This window comes from Thamnophis elegans, chromosome 8, assembly GCF_009769535.1.
Source record: "Thamnophis elegans isolate rThaEle1 chromosome 8, rThaEle1.pri, whole genome shotgun sequence".
NCBI lineage: Eukaryota > Metazoa > Chordata > Lepidosauria > Squamata > Colubridae > Thamnophis > Thamnophis elegans.
In genome coordinates, this window is record NC_045548.1 from 1,290,445 (window position 1) to 1,309,515 (window position 19,071).

The 19,071-nt window shown below is 42.8% G+C and overlaps 1 protein-coding gene across 4 annotated transcripts in view; it reads right to left on the bottom strand.

Moving 5' to 3' along the window:
• DROSHA (drosha ribonuclease III) overlaps nucleotides 1-19,071 on the bottom strand; it is a 116,309-nt gene that overhangs the window by 78,369 nt on the left and 18,869 nt on the right. For all 4 annotated transcript variants that reach the window (XM_032222610.1, XM_032222611.1, XM_032222609.1 and 1 more), the window contains 7 exons: nucleotides 15,978-16,058; nucleotides 13,806-13,892; nucleotides 13,640-13,726; nucleotides 7,866-7,937; nucleotides 6,515-6,596; nucleotides 5,065-5,139; nucleotides 2,705-2,874 (listed from right to left, as the gene is read on the bottom strand). In XM_032222610.1, coding sequence (XP_032078501.1) covers nucleotides 2,705-2,874; nucleotides 5,065-5,139; nucleotides 6,515-6,596; nucleotides 7,866-7,937; nucleotides 13,640-13,726; nucleotides 13,806-13,892; nucleotides 15,978-16,058 — 654 coding nt within the window. The remainder of the gene's footprint in view (nucleotides 1-2,704; nucleotides 2,875-5,064; nucleotides 5,140-6,514; nucleotides 6,597-7,865; nucleotides 7,938-13,639; nucleotides 13,727-13,805; nucleotides 13,893-15,977; nucleotides 16,059-19,071) is intronic.

The window sequence follows — 19,071 nt, forward strand, 5'->3', positions numbered from 1 at the left end:
ACCTATTTTTCTTCCTTTTCTCATTCTCATTCTAAAAAGCGACATGGAGACACACACACACACACACACACAACCAAGAAAATGATGCTCCATAAATCCCCTCATGATCTTTAGTCATTACAGACAAGTAGCAAAGTGAGAGGTTCATTATTAAAACCCACAAAAGTTACTCTGGTTGTCAGAAGAGCGGAGGCTTCCTTTATGTGTTCTACAATACATATCGAGCAGAGCACAACAGGAAGAGGTGTTTTATGGGACGTGAGATTTTCTTTATTTTGGGGGATGGATGAAATGTTCTGGAGTGTGGAAGGCGGGAGGGAGAAATTCAAGCAGATTATTTATTTAAAACTTATTGCTTGGATTGCTTCCAGCCTTACTTTTTTTTTAAAAAAAAAAATAATACTTTATGAACTTTGTATTCCCCTTGTCAGTAATTTAGCTTATTGTTCTATGCTGGTTCCATTGGTATTCAGCATATTAGACAAACTGAATGAAACCGAATGCATTTAACCCACACGCGAATACAGAGGAATGTTAATGTCTTGGACCAGAGTTCTCCAATATTAGCAATAGTCTTTTTTTTTTTTTTATAGTCATTTTATTAAGACTTATAGGCCGCCCTTCTCCCTGAGGGGACTCAGGGCGGCTTACAATCATAAGGGAAGGGTGTGCAGTAACAAAAGACAAACAGTAGGTGACCAAAAAATAAAATGGTAAACCACAACATGCATTCAACAGTCATCACTCGGGCGGGTAATAGCAATAGCAGTTAGACTTATCTACCGCTTTATAGGGCTTTCAGCCCTCTCTAAGCAGTTTACAGAGTCAGCATATCGCCCCCAACAACAATCCGGGTCCTCATTTCACCCACCTCGGAAGGATGGAAGGCTGAGTCAACCTTTGAGCCGGTGAGATTTGAACCGCTGAACTGCAGATAACAGTCAGATGAAGTGGCCTGCAGTACTGCACCCTAACCACTGCGCCATTTCCGGGTTGATGGCCCAGAGTGGGAGGGGGGGTGGCTTTATGGGAGGGGCAGGCACATGTGTGTGGGGGAGCACCAGTTGCTCGTGCAAGTGGGGCCAAGAACCCCTGTGACACAAGTGGGGCCATGAGCGCTCACTTGAGTGGGGTTGAAAGTGCTTACAACGGTCACGCAAATTATGCTGAGCCTCTGCAGTTTATGCACGAGTGGGGCCATTGAGCCTCCACAATGCTCTTGTTAGCGGGGCTGCTCCTACGCATGCACACCCACCAGCTGGGCATTCACACAGCCCAGTTGCGAATAGGCTGCAGACGGGTAGTGGGCCACGGTCCAGAGGTTGGGGACTTCTGTCTTAGACAATGTCATTGTTAGATTTCATAAGAGGTAGTCCTCAAGTTACAATGGTAATGCAGTCTTCCCATTATGGTCACATTCATCATGGTCATAAAACCGAAAACAAAGTTAAAGTTTTTTGTGGTTGTTGTTAAGCAAAATAGCAATAGCAATAGCAGTTAGACTTATATACCGCTTCATAGGGCTTTCAGCCCTCCCTAAACGGTTTACAGAGTCAGCATATCGCCCCCAACAACAATCCAGGTCCTCATTTCATCCACCTCGGAAGGATGGAAGGCTGAGTCAACCCTGAGCCGGTGAGATTTGAACAGCCGAACTGCAGAACTGCAGTCAGCTGAAGTAGCCTGCAGTGCTGCATTTAACCACTGCGCCACCTCGGCTCAGTTGTAAAAGCCACAGTCGTAAAATGAACAATGCTTTTGGTTCGCGCTTTTGTCAAAAAACAGAAATAACTGCCGGTTTGGGGGAAATCTATAGTAAAATATGTTTATATGACACAGGATGCTATAGACATCCATATACACAGCTGTGTTGCTAAGTGCTCAAAGTGCGGTCATGTGACGGGGGGGGGGGGAGATGGCACAACCACCAGAACTTTTCACTTGGGTCATAAGTCCCCCTTTTGGGGTTAGTCGTAACTAACTGGAATCATTAGTTACAGTCCTTGACTTATAACAAGTGACTTGCTATAAGTCAGTGGTTCCCAAACTTGGCAACTTTAAGACTTGTGGACTTCAACTCCCAGAATTGTGACCATGGGGATGTTACAGTGGTCCCAGGTGTGGAGAAACAGTCGTAAGTCCCTTTTTGTCAGTGCAATTGTAACTCTGAGCGGTCACGAAATGAATAGGTTGTAAATCGAGGACTACCTGTATTTTGTGCCCTACTTGGGGCCCACAAAGGGGCCCACAATTGATACCCTGATGCCATTGGAATACTCATCCAGGTTAGAGAACTCAGGGTGGCAAATGGGGTACAGAGTGGCACATCGTTCAACCATGGTGGGCAAAGGATAATTGACGCGCAAAATATAGCCTCTCATTATCAAGACAACCCATGCCTTCTCGAGGTGCCCACCGTTTTCCAACAGAAGGGGCTCGGTCAACTCTTGGGCCCGGCGAGCTCAAGTAGTACTCAGCCTAGAATCATGGATCCCGTTGATTCGGGATGCATGCGACTCTACAGCGAAGGGATTGGCGATGCCGTACCGACGCTAAAGACTTAAGTCAAGTAAGTCAAGTTCAACCATCATAGATTCTGTGGCAATGTAACATCAAAAATATGCGCTTCTCAGTAGTAGTTGGAATGGCTAATATTTAGTGTACGTTTGCTGTAGCCTAACTTCAAGAGAGAAGGTTTCCGTACCATGCCGGAGCTTGTCACTATCATCCCTTTGCATTCCTCCGCGTATTTCTGCCACTCCAGCTCTTCCCACTGCAACATATTGGCAATTTCTTCTTCTGGCACAAGGGGTTTATTGCAGCGTATCAAGTACAGGAGGATCTGATGCATTGAGAGAACTTCCTTCCCACCATCTTGAAAACAGAATGGGCCTGGCGGTCAAACTCTTTTTATACATTGAAAGGAAAGCATTCAAAAACTGAAGCCATGGCTTCAGGACAGCTGAGTGGCTTCAACAGAAAACTTAAATCGATTGTCTACACATCACATCAACCCATAAGCTACAACTGGTGGGATTCACCCATCACGCTAATTGATAAACCACAGTCTGGAAATCATAATCGCTGGGGCGAGGCAAGATATTAAAGCAAAGCCAGGATAACCATATTTTGGCCTTGCATGATGCACTAACTCAAATAATAAGCCACCCTATACTAGATAGCCACCACACAATTATTTGAACTTGGGGTTGCTCAATTTAGTGCTTGCATGAAATCTACAGAAATTCACAAAAAGTCCAGCATGGAGGTTGTGTACAACTTGAACCAGTTGAGAATACGAAATTCCCCTCTTTTACAATATGCTAAAAGTTAGATGTAAATTGAATTGAGGAAGAAGAAATGTGGAGGAGAGGTAGGGGAAGAAGAAAGAAGTAAGGAGAGGTGGGTGGAAGGGAGAGAAGGAGAGGAGGGAGGAAGAGAGAAAAAGAGAAGGAGAGAGGGTAGGAAGGAGAAGACAGAGGGTAGGAGTAGGGGAGAAGTAAGAGAAGGAAGAAGGGGAAGGAGAGGAGGAAGGAAGGAAGTAGAGAAGGGAGGGAGGGAGAAAGGAAAAGAAAGAGAAAACAAGGTGGTGTCTTAGCAGGTGCGAAGGATGGTAAAAAAAGCATTTTAAACTATACCTTATAACCTTCCAAATGGAATAATAATAATAATATAAGAATGGCAAAGAAAAAGAATAACTATGTGAATGTATATCTATAACTGTATGTAAGAGAATAAATGACAGTAAAAATATATAGCACAATATAGGTAAATAATATTTGGTCATAAGTAGCTAAGTTTAAATAAATAAAGAAATGTACATAAAAATGGATAACGAATAAGGAGATTATGAATGCAAGATAGAAATGTATAGAAGGGAAAACACTAACTGCAAAGAAACCAATTCGGAACTGCGGTATGATATACGATGGAACTTATTGTTCCTATGTTGTTTTTAAGTTATGTTGTTATTTTTGTTAATGTGTTTATGTGTTCTGTTGATGTCCTTATGGGTATAAAATAAAAATTCAAAAAAAAAGTTAGATGTAAATTATTTTACTTTTGTTTCACAAAGCAAACGCAAGAATGTGTGTGTGTAATTTTTAGGTCTTAAAATAAGCAGCAAAAAGTCTATGTTTTCACGTCAACCTGGACTTTTGCCTTCAAAGCTAATAGGATCGGGATACCACATCAAGTCGTGGCATAGACACACTTATTTCACAAGCCTGAAAGTCTACAACCTGCTGAATTGTAAACATATTTAAATTTAAAAAAAAAATAAGTTAAATATTTATAAACCACCAGTCTGGACCCAGTCACCTGAAGCAGTGCAATACATTGAAATATAACCTACAGCAATAAAATACAATAAAATTATATTAAAAAGTTCATAATCAAACCTTAACATTAAAAAAAAACACCTAAATAATTACATCACATGTAAATTCAAGCAGCAGAAGAAAAGGCACTTCCAATGCTAGATAGAAATAATAAAAATATCAGATCTTTAAAAACAAAACTTTTCAAAATGTTTTGCACACCTTCCAACTCTAATATAAACACACCTCGGCAAGCGGATAGATCAAAACAAACTCAAGGGGAATACTGCTCTCCTTCTCATTATTTGGGCATCATTTAGCATTCCATTTGAACCTTAGTAGCAATCGAAGCTTTGTGCACAGTAGAAAAATAAGTGTCATGGCTGAACATATATACTAAATTACTTAGTGAAGCTCTTAAAATAAACTCTTAAGAACAGACACAAATAATATAGATTTGAACATCTCCAACAGTCTCAAATTGACAATTGAATGTCTGACTCTTTTACACACATTTGCAAGTTTGGAAGAAGTATAATCCGGACCAATGTTTCCCACCCTTGGCAACTTGAAGATGTGTGGAATTCAATTTTCAGAATTTCCCAGCAAGCAGAGCCAGCTGAGGAATTCTGGGAGTTGAAGTCCTCATATCTTCAAGGTTGAGAAACACTAGTCCAGCCATAGACTTATATTTTCTCAGAGATAAGTAACTAAAAGAATAGCTGTCAGACTGGAATATGCTTACCTGGAAGGAACCTTACGAACCGTGGCATGAAATGGAACCGAGGACACGAAGTCTCATTGTTTTCTGACGAAGGACCTTATATAACAAAATGAACAGCAATGTGCCATATATCGCAAGGTGTGGTTTCATAGAACATTTACATGCATCTTTGGTACTTCAGTAAAAATTAAATTACTTTTACAGAACTGAATTTGTATTCTACAAATCTGCTACAAAGCAAATGATTTTACATCCTATAAAACAGTGTTTTGTTTCATGAAAAGCAAGTTTTTAGCCCCTTCCTCTGGAAAACGATTGGGAACCCAGGATCTTCCAAGTATTATTATACTACAGATGGGGAGTATATGGGTGGGACTTATGAGAGTTAGCATCTGGAGAGAAACTCAATAGAACTAAAAAAAAAAATGGCTCAGAACATACAACTGCATGATATCAGAATTACAGCGGACAATAAAGAGCATTTGCCACAAAATCTGCCATATAATAGCTATGAAATATGTAGATTATAAAGTACCAACTATTTATGTCCACCATGCAACACAAACCTGGCTTTCTATAACCACTGAACATAATGGATGGGGAAGTTATCCCTGATACTTTTCTCCTTCTGCCTGTAAGATTTGAATTCTTTGAGTACATCTATGCCTTCTTTTAGTCTCTCAGCAGCTAGGCAATATTCACATCCTCCTTTCCTTGAATATTCTGAATTAATTGACTGCCTCCTAATTTAGGGGTAGAGGCAGTTTAGTGTAGTGGTTAAGGCATCAGGCTAGAAAACTGGGAGACGGTGAGTTCTAGTCCCGTCTTAGGCAATAAACGAATTGGATGACCTTGGGACAGCCACTTTCCATCAGCCCTAGGGAGGAGGCAATGGCAAAGTGCTTATGAAAAACCTTGCCAAGAAAACTTCGGGGACTTCTCCAGGAATCTCAAAACGGAAGTTCCAAAAAGAATGTCGACATGTTTGAATGGGAGGAGGAAAAAATTAAGGGTCTCCAAAATTTTAGGGTCAATGTCTCATTGGAAATTTGTCATCATCTCTGCGTAACATTGGCACTTTTCACAATATGATAGCAATAGAGGACAGTTAACTGTATCTAGTCTTATAAGCAAAATACTTATTTACCAGGAGATAGTCTTATTTATAGCTCTTCATATGGCTTCTAACTCTCGAGGATGCCCTTAACTATCATCCCTAACTAGCTTATCTCTCTCTTTTTTTTCCTGGATTTCCTGGGGGAAATCACAATACTAAAATGTGATATAAATCCCTGACTTTTGCTATTTTTAACAAGGTACCTTCCCTTCTTTCATTAAAAGGTTCTGTAGCCAAATGAGGGAAGAGTTCTAGCGTGCATCAAGAGAGAATCTACCAGCATATTAATACAGCAAATAGACTATTATGAAGCAAACTAGAGACCTCCCATAAATATACTTTTAAGATAGTTACCAATCAGATTCCAATCGTATAGTTCTAAAATATCTTTGAAGAGATAAGAAGAGAAGAGTTCCAGGCCTCGGACACAAAAGTTCTGGTGGGGGAAAAGCAGACAAGTCAAGATCATACAATAAACATCTTCACCAACTTTCATAATGAGAAGTCAATGCGTTCCCTGAAATCAGACGTAGGATAGGATAGGGAAGAGTGGGGTGGGGGGAAGGAAGGGAAGGGGAGAAAAGAGAGAGGAGGGGAGGAGAGGAGAGAGGGGAGGAGAGGAGGAGAGAGGGGAGGAGATGAGATCTCATCACTCTTAAATTGCAGGATCTTTCACCCTCAGCCCAAGTTCCCATTTCTTGGGACAAGAGGACTGAAAAACAAAGATGGCTTTTTACAAAATTTGAGAAACCAGAAATGGAGCTGGTAGCATCTCCAACAGTCAAGGGGAGAAGATATCCATATGTTACATTGGCCTTTGCTCCTGCCCACTTTCATTTACCTATACTGAAAAAAATGACTTGGGAGTCCTGCTGTTTGCCTGAAGAAATGTGGAACAAATAATTTAAACATTCAAACTCTACTTTGGTGAGTATGTTGAAGAAGCGAGAAATAGAAAAAGGAAAGGAGGAAATAGAAAATAGATCTCAGCAGAGGATCAATATTTAGCTACCTACATAGGAACTATTTATTTCAATATTTATTTCACGCCCCAAATGACCCAAATGACATATTAAAATCATTATGCGCCTCTCTTTTCACAGAACATTTTCTCCACCAAAACTAGTTAATTTTATCATTTGAAAGACACTTATGCTGAACATTTTACCTCTACCCTCAAATGTGTGTGTGTGTGTGTGTGTGTGAATGTATGTATGTATGTATGTATGTATGTATGTATGTATGTATGTTGCATTTGTGCTGATAAATAAATAAAGGGAGACTAGTATAGATCTATTTCAAGCTATTTAGCTCTCATCAGCTAGCCATACCCTTACTGGGATTCGAACTACAAATATATATATTTGTAACAGAGGTGCAATAATCTGATTATTTTTTCATACCTGAGGAAAAGTTTCAGCAGCACTTAATATTTTACTCAGCTGAGGTTACAACCTGCTCTTATTGGGGAAGGGGGGATATGTTTAACTTGTTTTAAGTCTTGCTTTATTATATTTTTATAATTATATTTCGGAATCATAGACATTGTGATTCTAAAACAGTGCATCTTCAATTACAAGAGTTCCACCCAGGCATACAATATGTTCCACTTCAGAAAGTGTGCACGAATCAGAAATCTAAAATACAGTATATTGGTGCATTGCAAACCAAACAGATGTCTTGAATAATCAAACTCATAACTTACTTCAGGCATCATCTCCTCAATGAAATGAATTGTATAATCAATGTTAAATCTGATTACTTTACACAGAGGAATCTAGAAAGAGAGAAGGAAACATGAAACACTTTTAAGGAGCTGTGCAATTAACTCTTAGGAGCCTTTTCTGTCTTCTGACCCAATGTAGTAATGTCGCCTATGTGAAATAAAGTTGGTGATGGCCAGCTGGCATCAGAAGCGGAAGGGTAAATGGCGTGATCAAATGCTGCCACCTACTGAGCATTTAAAGCAGGTGCACCAAAGCGAGTGTAACTATGCACTGTGTAATATACATTTGAGAATATATAAACACTGTTACGGGAATGCAGGAAAGCTATTCACACAATTTATGCTATTCTAATCCATCAAACAGTTTACACTTTTAGAATTTGAGGTGTAAGTACAATAACAGAACACGGATCGTCAATAATACCAGTGAACATTTGCTAGTAAAGAATATTAACATTATTTGGAAGGAACTTTGGAGGTTTTCTAGTACAGCCTCTTACTCCATAGGCAGGGAACCCTATAACATTTCAGGTAAATGGCTGTCCAATCTCTTCTTTAAAAACTTTGTCGGAACACCCACAACTTCTGGAGGCAACTTAGCAATAGCCATAGCAGTTAGACTTATATACCGCTTCATAGGGCTTTCAGCCCTCTCTAAGCGGTTTACAGAGTCAGCATATCGCCCCAAACAACAATCTGGGTCCTCATTTCACCCACCTCGGAAGGATGGAAGGCTGAGTCAACCCTGAGCCGGTGAGATTTGAACAGCCGAACTGCAGAATTAGCAGTCAGCTGAAGTAGCCTGCAGTGCTGCATTTAACCACTGCGCCACCTCGGCTCTCAATCAGTTCCACTGATTAATTGTTCTGTCAGGAAGTTTCTCTTCAGTTCTAGGTTGCTTCTCTCTTTGATTAGTTTCCATCCATTGCTTCCTGTTGACCCCCCCCCCCCGTCTTGTGGCAACCCCTTAAACCAGGGGTGTCAAACTGGTGGCCTGCGGGGCAGACGCATCACACGCAGGCCACGCCCACCGAAACTCAGTGAAGGAAAAAAATGTTGTGAAACATCAGACGACGCAACAAGACGCTGCGAGTTTGTGGCAGAGATTGTGGCTGCCACAAGGAAGAGGGAGTCAACCTATTCTCCATTATTGAACTGTGTATTTTGATTCTAATATTACGCAAATAGTTCCGTGGCTTATCCAACAGCCACTCCAAGACAGCAGTTCCTGCTTGTGGCCCTCCAGCGGCCAGCGGAGCCTGTGGAAGGCTCAGACAGTGAGGAGGTTGGGGAGGAAGATGGGCCAGTCCTGGAGTCTGGGGAAGGCTCTGATGAGGGCTTTGCGTTGGAGGCAGAGAGGGGGCCAGGGCCGCCAACAGTTATCAGCTGCCTTCAGAGGTCAGTGGGGCAGAAGAACAGCTGGAGCCTGTTCCCGATGTGTGCATGCGCAGAGCTTCCGGGAGAAGGGAACAGTTAAGGAACAAGCGCCGACTCGGGAGTAAAGGCACAGGTGGACGGTGAATGGCCCCTCCCATATGGAATAAAGAGGAGTAAAAAGGGAGTGGAGTTTGCAGGAAACAATTTGTTTTGCTTCAAGTTTGCTTTAAGAGCCGAGGTGGCGCAGTGGTTAGAGTGCAGCACTGCAGGCTACTTCAGCTGACTGCTAGTTCTGCAGTTCGGCTGTTCAAATCTCACCGGCTCAAGGTTGACTCAGCCTTCCATCCTTCCGAGGTGGGTAAAATGAGGACCCGGATTGTTGTTGGGGGCAATATGCTGACTCTGTAAACCGCTTAGAGAGGGCTGAAAGCCCTATGAAGCGGTATATAAGTCTAACTGCTATTGCTATTCATTAGTGTGAAGATTCCTTTGTGACTCTGAGACTTCTTGCCAATTGTTTTCTTATACAGCATTGCATTTGGAAGATATCGGCCTGGCAGCTCTCCAAACCTGATAAGGTCTGTGCTTGTAAATTCACCCTTGAAAGTCTTGTTAGCCAGGAGTTTGCTGGTTGTGAATGAGCGGAATCCATATTGGCTTAATAAAAACGGGTTTTGTCGGGACAAGGAGCCTGCTTCGTGATTTTGTGAAACCTAGATCAGAACAGATCCCCCCCCGCCCCCATTTCATGCTCCCGTGATCCCTAGAATATAAAAGGAGGCTCTGTATCCCCACCTGCCGGTGAACAGAACCAATGCTTACATTGGGAGCCTCACTTTAAATCCCATAACTACATTTTAATCTATATTTCATAGAGGTGCACCGACTTGCGCAGGGAAAACAAGGAAGAAAGACCACATCAAGTTTTGATAGTTGACCCTCAACTCTGTTCCGCCTGCAGCCAGTTTACAGGGCAGGTTTTAACAGCCTGCAAACCCCTGGCAGGGTGTGTGTGTGTGTGTGTGTGTGTGATGAGAGCGAGCCCCTCTCACACCGCTGCACGTCATCAGCAGAACTAAGATTTGACCAGGGCCTGACTATTCCCAGTTCAGGCTCTTCAAACATAGCAGGAAAATGAGCTTTCATGGTTTAATTATGGAAGGTCAACAATCCTTGGCCGCCATCTCCACACAGGCTACAATTTTCCAGCCGAAAACAGAAGAGGTGATTTTTCTCAGACGCTTGGAAAAGTTACGCCTTTTTAAATAAAATGGTTTCCCCCAATGGGGGGAAAAACCACTTTTTAAACTCTTTCTTGTTTTTCCCTCTTTGGCCACAGAGCTGCAGTTTTAGCCAAAGAAATCATTCTCAGTTTTATATTGTCTGTCAGAATTCCTTGGATGAATAAAGGTGGTCCTCGACTTACAACAAATGTTCATTTAGTGACCGTTCAAACGGTACTGGAAAAAAAGGGGATTTGGGACCATCCTTTACACTTACAACCTTTGATCACATCCCCCAGGGTCATGTCATCAAAATCCAGATGGTTGGCAGCTGACTCATATTTATGACGGTTGCAGTGTTCTTGGGCCATGAGATCCCCTTCTTAGAAGTAAAGCAGGAGTAAAATGCTACCAGTTCGGGTCGGTTTGCCTGAACTAGTAGTAAAAAAAAATGCTACCGGTTCGTCCCAACCAGTAGTAAAAAATAAATAAATGCTAGAAATCGCGCGGGACAGCTAATTGTCGCACAGCTGATCATTGGTTTTTACTTTTTTTTTTTTTAGCATTTTTTAGCATTTTACAACCCCCACCCCCCGAAACGGTAGTAAAAAATGCTTTAAAAAGTTTTCAAAAAGTCCCAACCATCAGCTGTGTGACAACCAGCTGTGCCTTGTGATTTATATTTGCTAGAAAGGAGGAAATCCCTCTTCCTAGCAAATCTAAATCGTGTGGCCCAGCCGTTCGCGCCCCCCTCGCTCTGTGCATGCGAAGCGAACCTGTAGCGAAGCGAACAGGTAGCAGACTTCAGAGCATTTCACCCCTGAGGTAAAGGAGAAGCCTGATTCACTTAACAACCATGTTACTAACTTAATTACTGCAGCCTGATTCACTTAACAACTCTGGCAAGAAAGGTTGTAAAATGGGGCAAGATTCACTTCTTAACAAGCTTTTTCATTTAGCAACATAAATTTTGGGCTCAATTGTGGTTGTAAGTCGAGAACTCCTTATCATCGTTTCATTGATACTTCAATAATAATGCAGGGGGAGGAGGAAAAAAATATCAGCATAGAGCAGCAGTTTGGCATTATCTTCCTCTGATGAAAAATCTGTTTATGTGGTATGCATGAAGCCTTATGTGCTTAAAAGAGAATTGAGAAGATGCAAAAACAGGATGAAGGCTCGCTCTTGCAATTGAGCAGTTGATATTTTAGGAAAAGATACCCTTCTTCAGAGAAAATCCCAATAATAAGGCTCTAGAGGAGTCCAGAACCAAACTTTTCCTCTCTATAAAATATAGGCTTCTAAAAAACACCGATTGTTTACATGTATAGAAATGCACCATTTCATAAAATAAAGTAGAAAACAAAACAGCTATATGGAATACAGGCTAAAGTGAGAAACTCAAGTGAACCCAAGGGAGATAGGAAATCACTCTTATGATTAACTCTGGAGGAGGTTTTACCCCTCTAGGCACCTTATACACATTTCAATTTGGCAGGAACTTCAGAAATAATAAAACAGAAGTAAATGGGGGCACTACACAAAGCCGTATTATTAAGGCTTTTTTTAATCCCAAAACTATTTATTCTGCAGTGCAGCAGGTTCTTCAATCCTACAGAAAATTTCCTCTGGAGGGCAGCTCCAGTAAACCCACTTGAAAAACATGGTGGGAAATTAATTGGGCTGTGCTGGCTTGGAAAATTATTTGGAAGAAGTGCTTTCGACCTTCACTCTGCTATTCATTAATAGCAACCCAGGTTTTTTTCAGACTCCTGCATGAGCCTGTAAACAAAGATTCCACTACTTGAAGAACTTGGTCATTCAAAGTAATGCAGGTTTTAAACATTGTCGCTGTTTTTTTCAGACAACTGATGCCCAAGATCCAGAGAACTCCTTCCGAGATATTTCGGAAGCATGCATAGCCCTAGGAATTAAACTGAGACTTGTTTACATACAGAAAAGTAAAGACTACATGAAACAGCCAGAATTTGTGGGATCCCCACTGCTGAGTGTTATGGCCAACCAGTGGCCAATGGAGCTGGCAGCAGATTCGGAGAGTGAGGACTCTGGGGAGGAACCTGGGCCAGTCCTGGAGTCTGGGGAAGGCTCGGATGAGGGCTCTGTGTCGGAGGCAGAGAGGGGGCCAGGGCCGTCTGACAGTTATCAGCTGCCTTCAGAGTCAGACATCAGTGAGGCAGACAAACAGCTGGAGCCTGTTCCCAGTGTGCGCATGCACAGAGTGGCCAGACGAAGGGAAGAGCTAAAGAACAAGGGTCGACTTGGGAGTGAGGCCACAGGTGGACGGTGAATGGCCCCTCCCAGAGGAAATAAAAGAGGAGCGAAAGGGGAGTGGAGTTTGCAGGAGACAATTAGTTCGCTTCAGTGGTGGGATTCAAATAATTTAACAACCGGTCCTCTGCCCTAATGACAATCTGGGTAGGTGGGGCTCAGTGGTCATGTGACTGGGTGGGCATGGCCAACTCAAGGTCACTCAGGTCGATGGGCGCTTCGCCTTAGCTGTTACGATGTAATAAGGGTTAACCGGAGAGGCAGTTTCTGTAAGCAGGGCAATCAAGATTAGGCTAGAAACACCACCAGAATGTTTCCTTCCTGCCTTCCTTACAGGATTAGCCCTGTAAAGTGGGGAAAAAACAAAAGGAGATTTCTTCCAACAACCGGTTCTCCGAACTGCTTAGAAAGTTACCAACCGGTTCTCCCGAATAGGTGCGAACCGGCTGAATCCCACCACTGGTTCGCTTAATTGGTTCATGACTCTCCGAGACTCCTTGCCAAGTTTTACAGATATAAAACATGGCAGCTCTCCAAGCCAGAGAAGGTCTGTGACTGTACATCCTCCCTTGAAAGACTTTGCAGGATCTGAATGAGCAGAATTCACAGTAAACTAATAAAAGGGGTTTTTGTCAGAACAAGGAGTTTGCTGCAGGCTCTCGGGAAGCCTCGGTCAGAACACTGAGCTTGTTCGCCTGCAGAGATTCATTCATTCATTCATTCATTCATTCATTCATTCATTCATTCATTCATTCATTCATATGATTTATAGGCCGCCCAATCCCGGAGGATTCATTGGTCATTTCATTGCCCAATGAGGTAAGAGCATCAGCACAACCAGAATATAAAAGAGAGAGTACTTACATTTGTGAGAGGCGCATGGGAAAACATGGAAAATCCTTCAAAAATGTACTCGTGGTCGTCATACTCTATGACGGTGGGTCTGTCTGTCTGGAGAAATAAAATCAAAAGCTGGGGAAAACCATCCCAAGAGGCTCAAGAAGCTGCTATCGTGCTTCAAATTACTTACCAAGAAGTTGGTCGGAGGGGACACCGTGATGCGGTAATGGAACAATCTTCCAGCATTGTTGCTCATAGGACGGCAAGGTTTAATCGGCTTTAAGGAGGGAAGAGTAGAGAAAAGACATGAGGAAGGAAACTTCACCCCCACAAGAGAGTAGAAAAATCCTGACCGTTTCAGTGGAATCCATTGTGGTCGCTAAATGAGGACGGCCTGTGCAGAGTCTGGATTATGTGTCGACTACCATAAACAGCCGACGCCATTTGGTTGCGAAGAGATTTCATTTCAGCTTTTTACAACATTAGCATTAGGGGAACACAGACATTACAGACAATTTACCCACTGGAGAAGAGCCTATTGCTGGGAAAGATTGAGGGCAAAAGAAGAAGGGGACGACAGAGAATGAGGGGGCTGGATGGAGTCACAGAAGCAGAAGGCGTGAGGTTAAATGGACTCCAGAGGACAGGAAGGCCTGGAGGAACGTTGTCCGTGGGGTCACGATGGGTCGGACACGACTTCGCAACTAACTAAACCAGGCTACTTCAGCTGACTGCAGTTCTGCAGTTTGGCGGTTCAAATCTCACCGGCTCAAGGTTGACTCAGCCTTCCATCCTTCCGAGGTAGGTAAAATGAGGACCCAGACTGTGGGGGCAATATGCTGACTCTGTAAACCGCTTAGAGAGGGCTGGAAGCCCTATGAAGTAGTATATAAGTCTAACTGCTATTGCTATTGCTAGTCAACCTGGTCCCTACCGCCCACTAGTGGGCGTTCCAGCTTTCATGGTGCGCGGTAGGGTTTTGCTGTAACTCTGCGTTATAAACTTTATAAAGTAAAGTTACTTCCCTACTTTATAAATCACCATTACTGTGGAACCGGTGGGCGGTTAGAAAACGTTACTACTAACAGAGATACAAAAGTGGGCGGTAGGTATAAAAAGGTTGACTGCCCCTGAACTAAACTAAGACATTACAGAATGGAAAGTTGTCATTTTTAAAAGATATTAAAAGGGAAGATTTTAAGTTGGCCAATCTCGTGTTGGTTTAAACCAGGACAAATGGGGAGATGATACTCTGAATAATCCAACTTTTGTTAGGCAACTCAAAATATATGAGCTCCCCCCCCCCACCCCCAATTCTTTATTAAGGGCCCTGAAGATTATTTCTACTTTTTCTGGCTGTAAATCATTTGCTTCTGTTTTTATATTCCAATCCATACTTGGTGGGAGTTCTAACATCAGGGCAGGCTGCTTGTCATTCCATGAAAAAATCATATTATATACAGTTTGGAGAAGGGAAGAAAACCTATATTGGCTTGGATCCTAAGAAGATCGGGCTTGATAAATTTATGATTGGCCTTGAAAACTGTAAGCTAAGGGTCTGTTACAGATTAAGACATTATTGTAAGTCTAACAACAATAAAATAGAAGGGCTTGAGCACTTTAATCCCACCAGCACCCAGTTGCAACTGGCAGTTGGAACAGAGTTCTTTTCAGATGGGGCGGGGGAGTAGAATGCCTAACTTCTTAGCATCAGAGTATGTTAATATAATACTGTATAAGAAATACTAATAATCTGATGGTCATTTCAACAAATCCTTTCTTACCAAATCTAAGAAGAACAGATATGCCAAATTTCAAGTTTGTAAGTTTTACAGTTCTGGGGATTTCGGGATTTGCCTTTTGTAGGTATATAGAGAAGATTAAAAAAACAAACAAACTATACAAGTACAATAAATCAGAAAAGAAAATAATAGATGGAGGAATGTTAGTAATATGGGAGTTAATAATAGATTAATGCGCTGACTCAGCTCTTCCCACCTGAAGCAAGAGGCTACGCATGTAAGACATTAACAGAATTGCAGTGTTTCCCATCTGGAAAGCTGCAAGCTAATCAAGACTGAACCAGCCTATCATTCCCAGCTGGGTATATTTTCTTCACACAGGTTGCCAGTTGTTCTCCTTCTAGCTACAGCCTTACAAATACAGCTGGAAGATTCCAGCAGCCCCTGAAAATAATAATTTATTAGGACTCGTATGCCGTCCGACTCTCAATGAATTTGGCCAATGGTCGGAAATGCTCCATAGGAAACAAACCCTCCCTTGAGTCCAGTCTGCCAGATCTGCCCGTGGTCAGCCACGTCCTTAAGCAACTCTCCCCATTAGGGAACTAAAATCCAATCACCTCTTCTCCAGGATAGATTCCATGTCTGATCCCTGTTCTCCTGGCTTTGGCACTACATTTGCAAAGAGGCCCGTCGTTCATCTGTTTTAAAAGAAAAAAAAGGGGGGTTAAAGTGATATTTTTAGGAATAGAGACTTTAGGAATAGAAAAGAGGAATAGAAAAGAGGAATAGAAAAGAGGAATAGAAACGGGGAGTATTTAAAGAGAGTGGGCAAATATCCAAGGATCATAGATCTTTTTAACTACTGCAGTCTTCGACTTACAGCCCGTCATTTGGCAATCTCAGTTATGATGGATGTGTCCGAGAACTACTTACAACCTGGTTTTGAAGTTTCAGTGGCTGCCCCTCACCCCATGGTCACATGGTCGCATTTGGGTACTTGGCAACTGGCCTACATTGACCACCTTCTGCTGTCATGTGACTTTTGCAGCCATGTGATCATTCTGTATGATGGTTCTTACTGGTAAAAGGTGCTTAACAACCACAGCATTCACTTAATGACTGGGATAATTCAGTTAAAGACCACTACAAAAACGATTATAAAATGAGGCATGCCACATAGTGACTCTCTTAATGTCCAGCATGACTTACAACAGTATTCAATACATACCGTGTCCCTCCGAAAATAAGACAGGGTCTTATTTTCTTTTTACACACAAAATATGGCTTGGGCCTTGATATGAGGGGAGGGCTTATTGTTTTGGGGTTACCAGGCGGCTGCTCTCTTGCAGGCGGGCTCCCAAAGAGCCGGGCACAGCCTCAGGGGCGCATGGCTGTGTTGTGCTGTCTCAGCAGCGCAACACAACAGCCATGAAGCGACCACGCTCACGAGCAGCCACCCGGCAAACCTCCTTTCCAGCCGGGCACAGCGCCATTCACTAACCTAGGGGTATTGCCAAGCCGCGTGAGCGCCTGTTCGCCGCCACCCAACTCCCGCGGCTTGGTGCCTTCAAAATGCCAGTGAATGGCACTCTGCACGACTGGAGAGGGGGGTTGCGCGAGCAGCTGTTCCGCTCTCGCACCTCCCAGCCTCACAATGCCCTGGCTTAGCTCTCCCTGCAGAGCCAGGGCACTTCCGCTGCCACCGCCATCCCAGCATGGTTTTTTCTGCGGCTTCCAAACCGAGTCTTCTGGCAGTGGTCACTCTTGACACACGCTCTATGGTTGTACGCTCTGCCGACAGCCAGCCCACAACCATAGAGCATACGCCCAGAGCGACGACTCCCGAAGACTCAGTTTGGAAGCTGCCAAAAAAGCCATGCTGGGATGGCAGCTCTGATCACGCTTTGCTTGCACAAGCACAAAGCCGAAGGCACCAGCCTGAAGAGGGCGAGTGGGACCTCGTCGAAACGTTGCCAAGATACTCTCAATCTTACACAGGAAAAGACCCGAATACGCCAAGACCTGCATAGATAGATAGATAGATAGATAGATAGATAGATAGATAGATAGATAGATAGATGGGGGTGAGGGAGGGAGCACTGTAGCACATTTGAAGTTTCTGCGAACAATAGCTTAATGGTCCACAAAGGAACACTATTATGGAAAGAAAAAGATAGCTCAAGAAGCATATGATTCTTATAAAAACATCGGTGGAAGCTAGTGTTTTGGGATACAGTTTAGTATTTGTTCTCTGGACATATTTCAATTTCCTTCAACCCTATAAGAACATAGGCAAAATTATAACAAAATAATAGTGTTCAAAATTAAACTCGGTCTATTGAATGCCGTACTTCAAGTCTTACTCAAGGTGTCAAGAGTAATTCAGAAGATGCTCTCAGAATGGAAAGGGGTGGGGGAGTGGTAAGATGCTCCAAATTGCTTCTTTTATATCAGAGGAGTAAGTAAACCTATGATTTCTCCTCAATATGGCTGATCTTTCGAAATTTACGTCCACAGACTGCAGCCCTATTATTTGCAAAGCTGAGTTTAGGACACAAAAGCCAACAATTTTAAGTGCTTTCCATCCTACGATGTGTTTGTTTTAAATTAAAGGAAAGCAATATACAATACGTCGAGATGCTTTGATACATGGATGCAACCCAATGAAAAATGATAGTTAGCACAATTTACTTATTAGCTCTTGTTTGACGGCAACCATTGTCTTCTCCAGATTAGCACAGCGTTAACCATCTTGGGATTTTAAGATAAACAGACTTGTTCTACATAATTTGCTTTTAGAGAAGCCAAGGCCATTCAGTTTCATTTAAATTGAGAAGTCCCATTTAGATTTAATGACCAATTTGGGGGTTGGGGGTTTGAAAATATAAGAAAACAAAAATGGGAGAAACAAAATTAACAGAAAAAAAAAAGGAACTAGAGGAGGAAGTCACTGCGGTCATACTTTTAATCTGTAAACAACTGGGCATCAGTTGTAAGTAAACATGCACATTGGCCAAAAAGATGCTACATTTCAGTTTCGATTTTGTTCTTGTAAAGTAAGGATTTTGAAATTTGGGGGTCCATTTTAAATTTTAGGGGTCTGTGAACTTGGATGGTTGACCTCCCAACAAAATGAATGGAAAATGAGCATAGGGAAAAAAGAACATAGGCCGAAATACTCCTGAAAACTACTGAATTGAACACTGAATTGTTGTAAAAACTTTTTTGATCTCTTCATCTTTGACATCTGCCACTCTCAGGTTTTCCGTTGGCGATCATGTCTAACACTTGAACCTCTTTGGTTCCTTGGGCTTAATTTCTAATTCTAGATCAGGGGTGTCAAACTCGGTTTCACTGAGGTCCTCAGCAGGGTTGTTTGACCTTGGGGGCAAGGGGGCGTCGCCAGCGTGGGCGTGGCCAGCTCGACATCACTCGAGGCTCCGTTTTCGGGTGCGATGGCCTCCTGCAACCCTCTGCCAGTGAAACTGGAGCCCCTCCCATGCTCCATTTTCACTGGCGGAAGGTTGCAGGAGGCCGTCACACCTGAAAATGGAGCCTGGGAGGGCCGCTAATGCCCACCCGAGCTCCATTTTCATTGGCAGAGGCACTGTGGATTGGTCCTTCACTGTTTCCAGGGCAGGCCCGCGGGCCAGATCTAAGCACCCTGCGGGCCAGATGAAACCCGTAGGCATTGAGTTTGACACCCCTGTC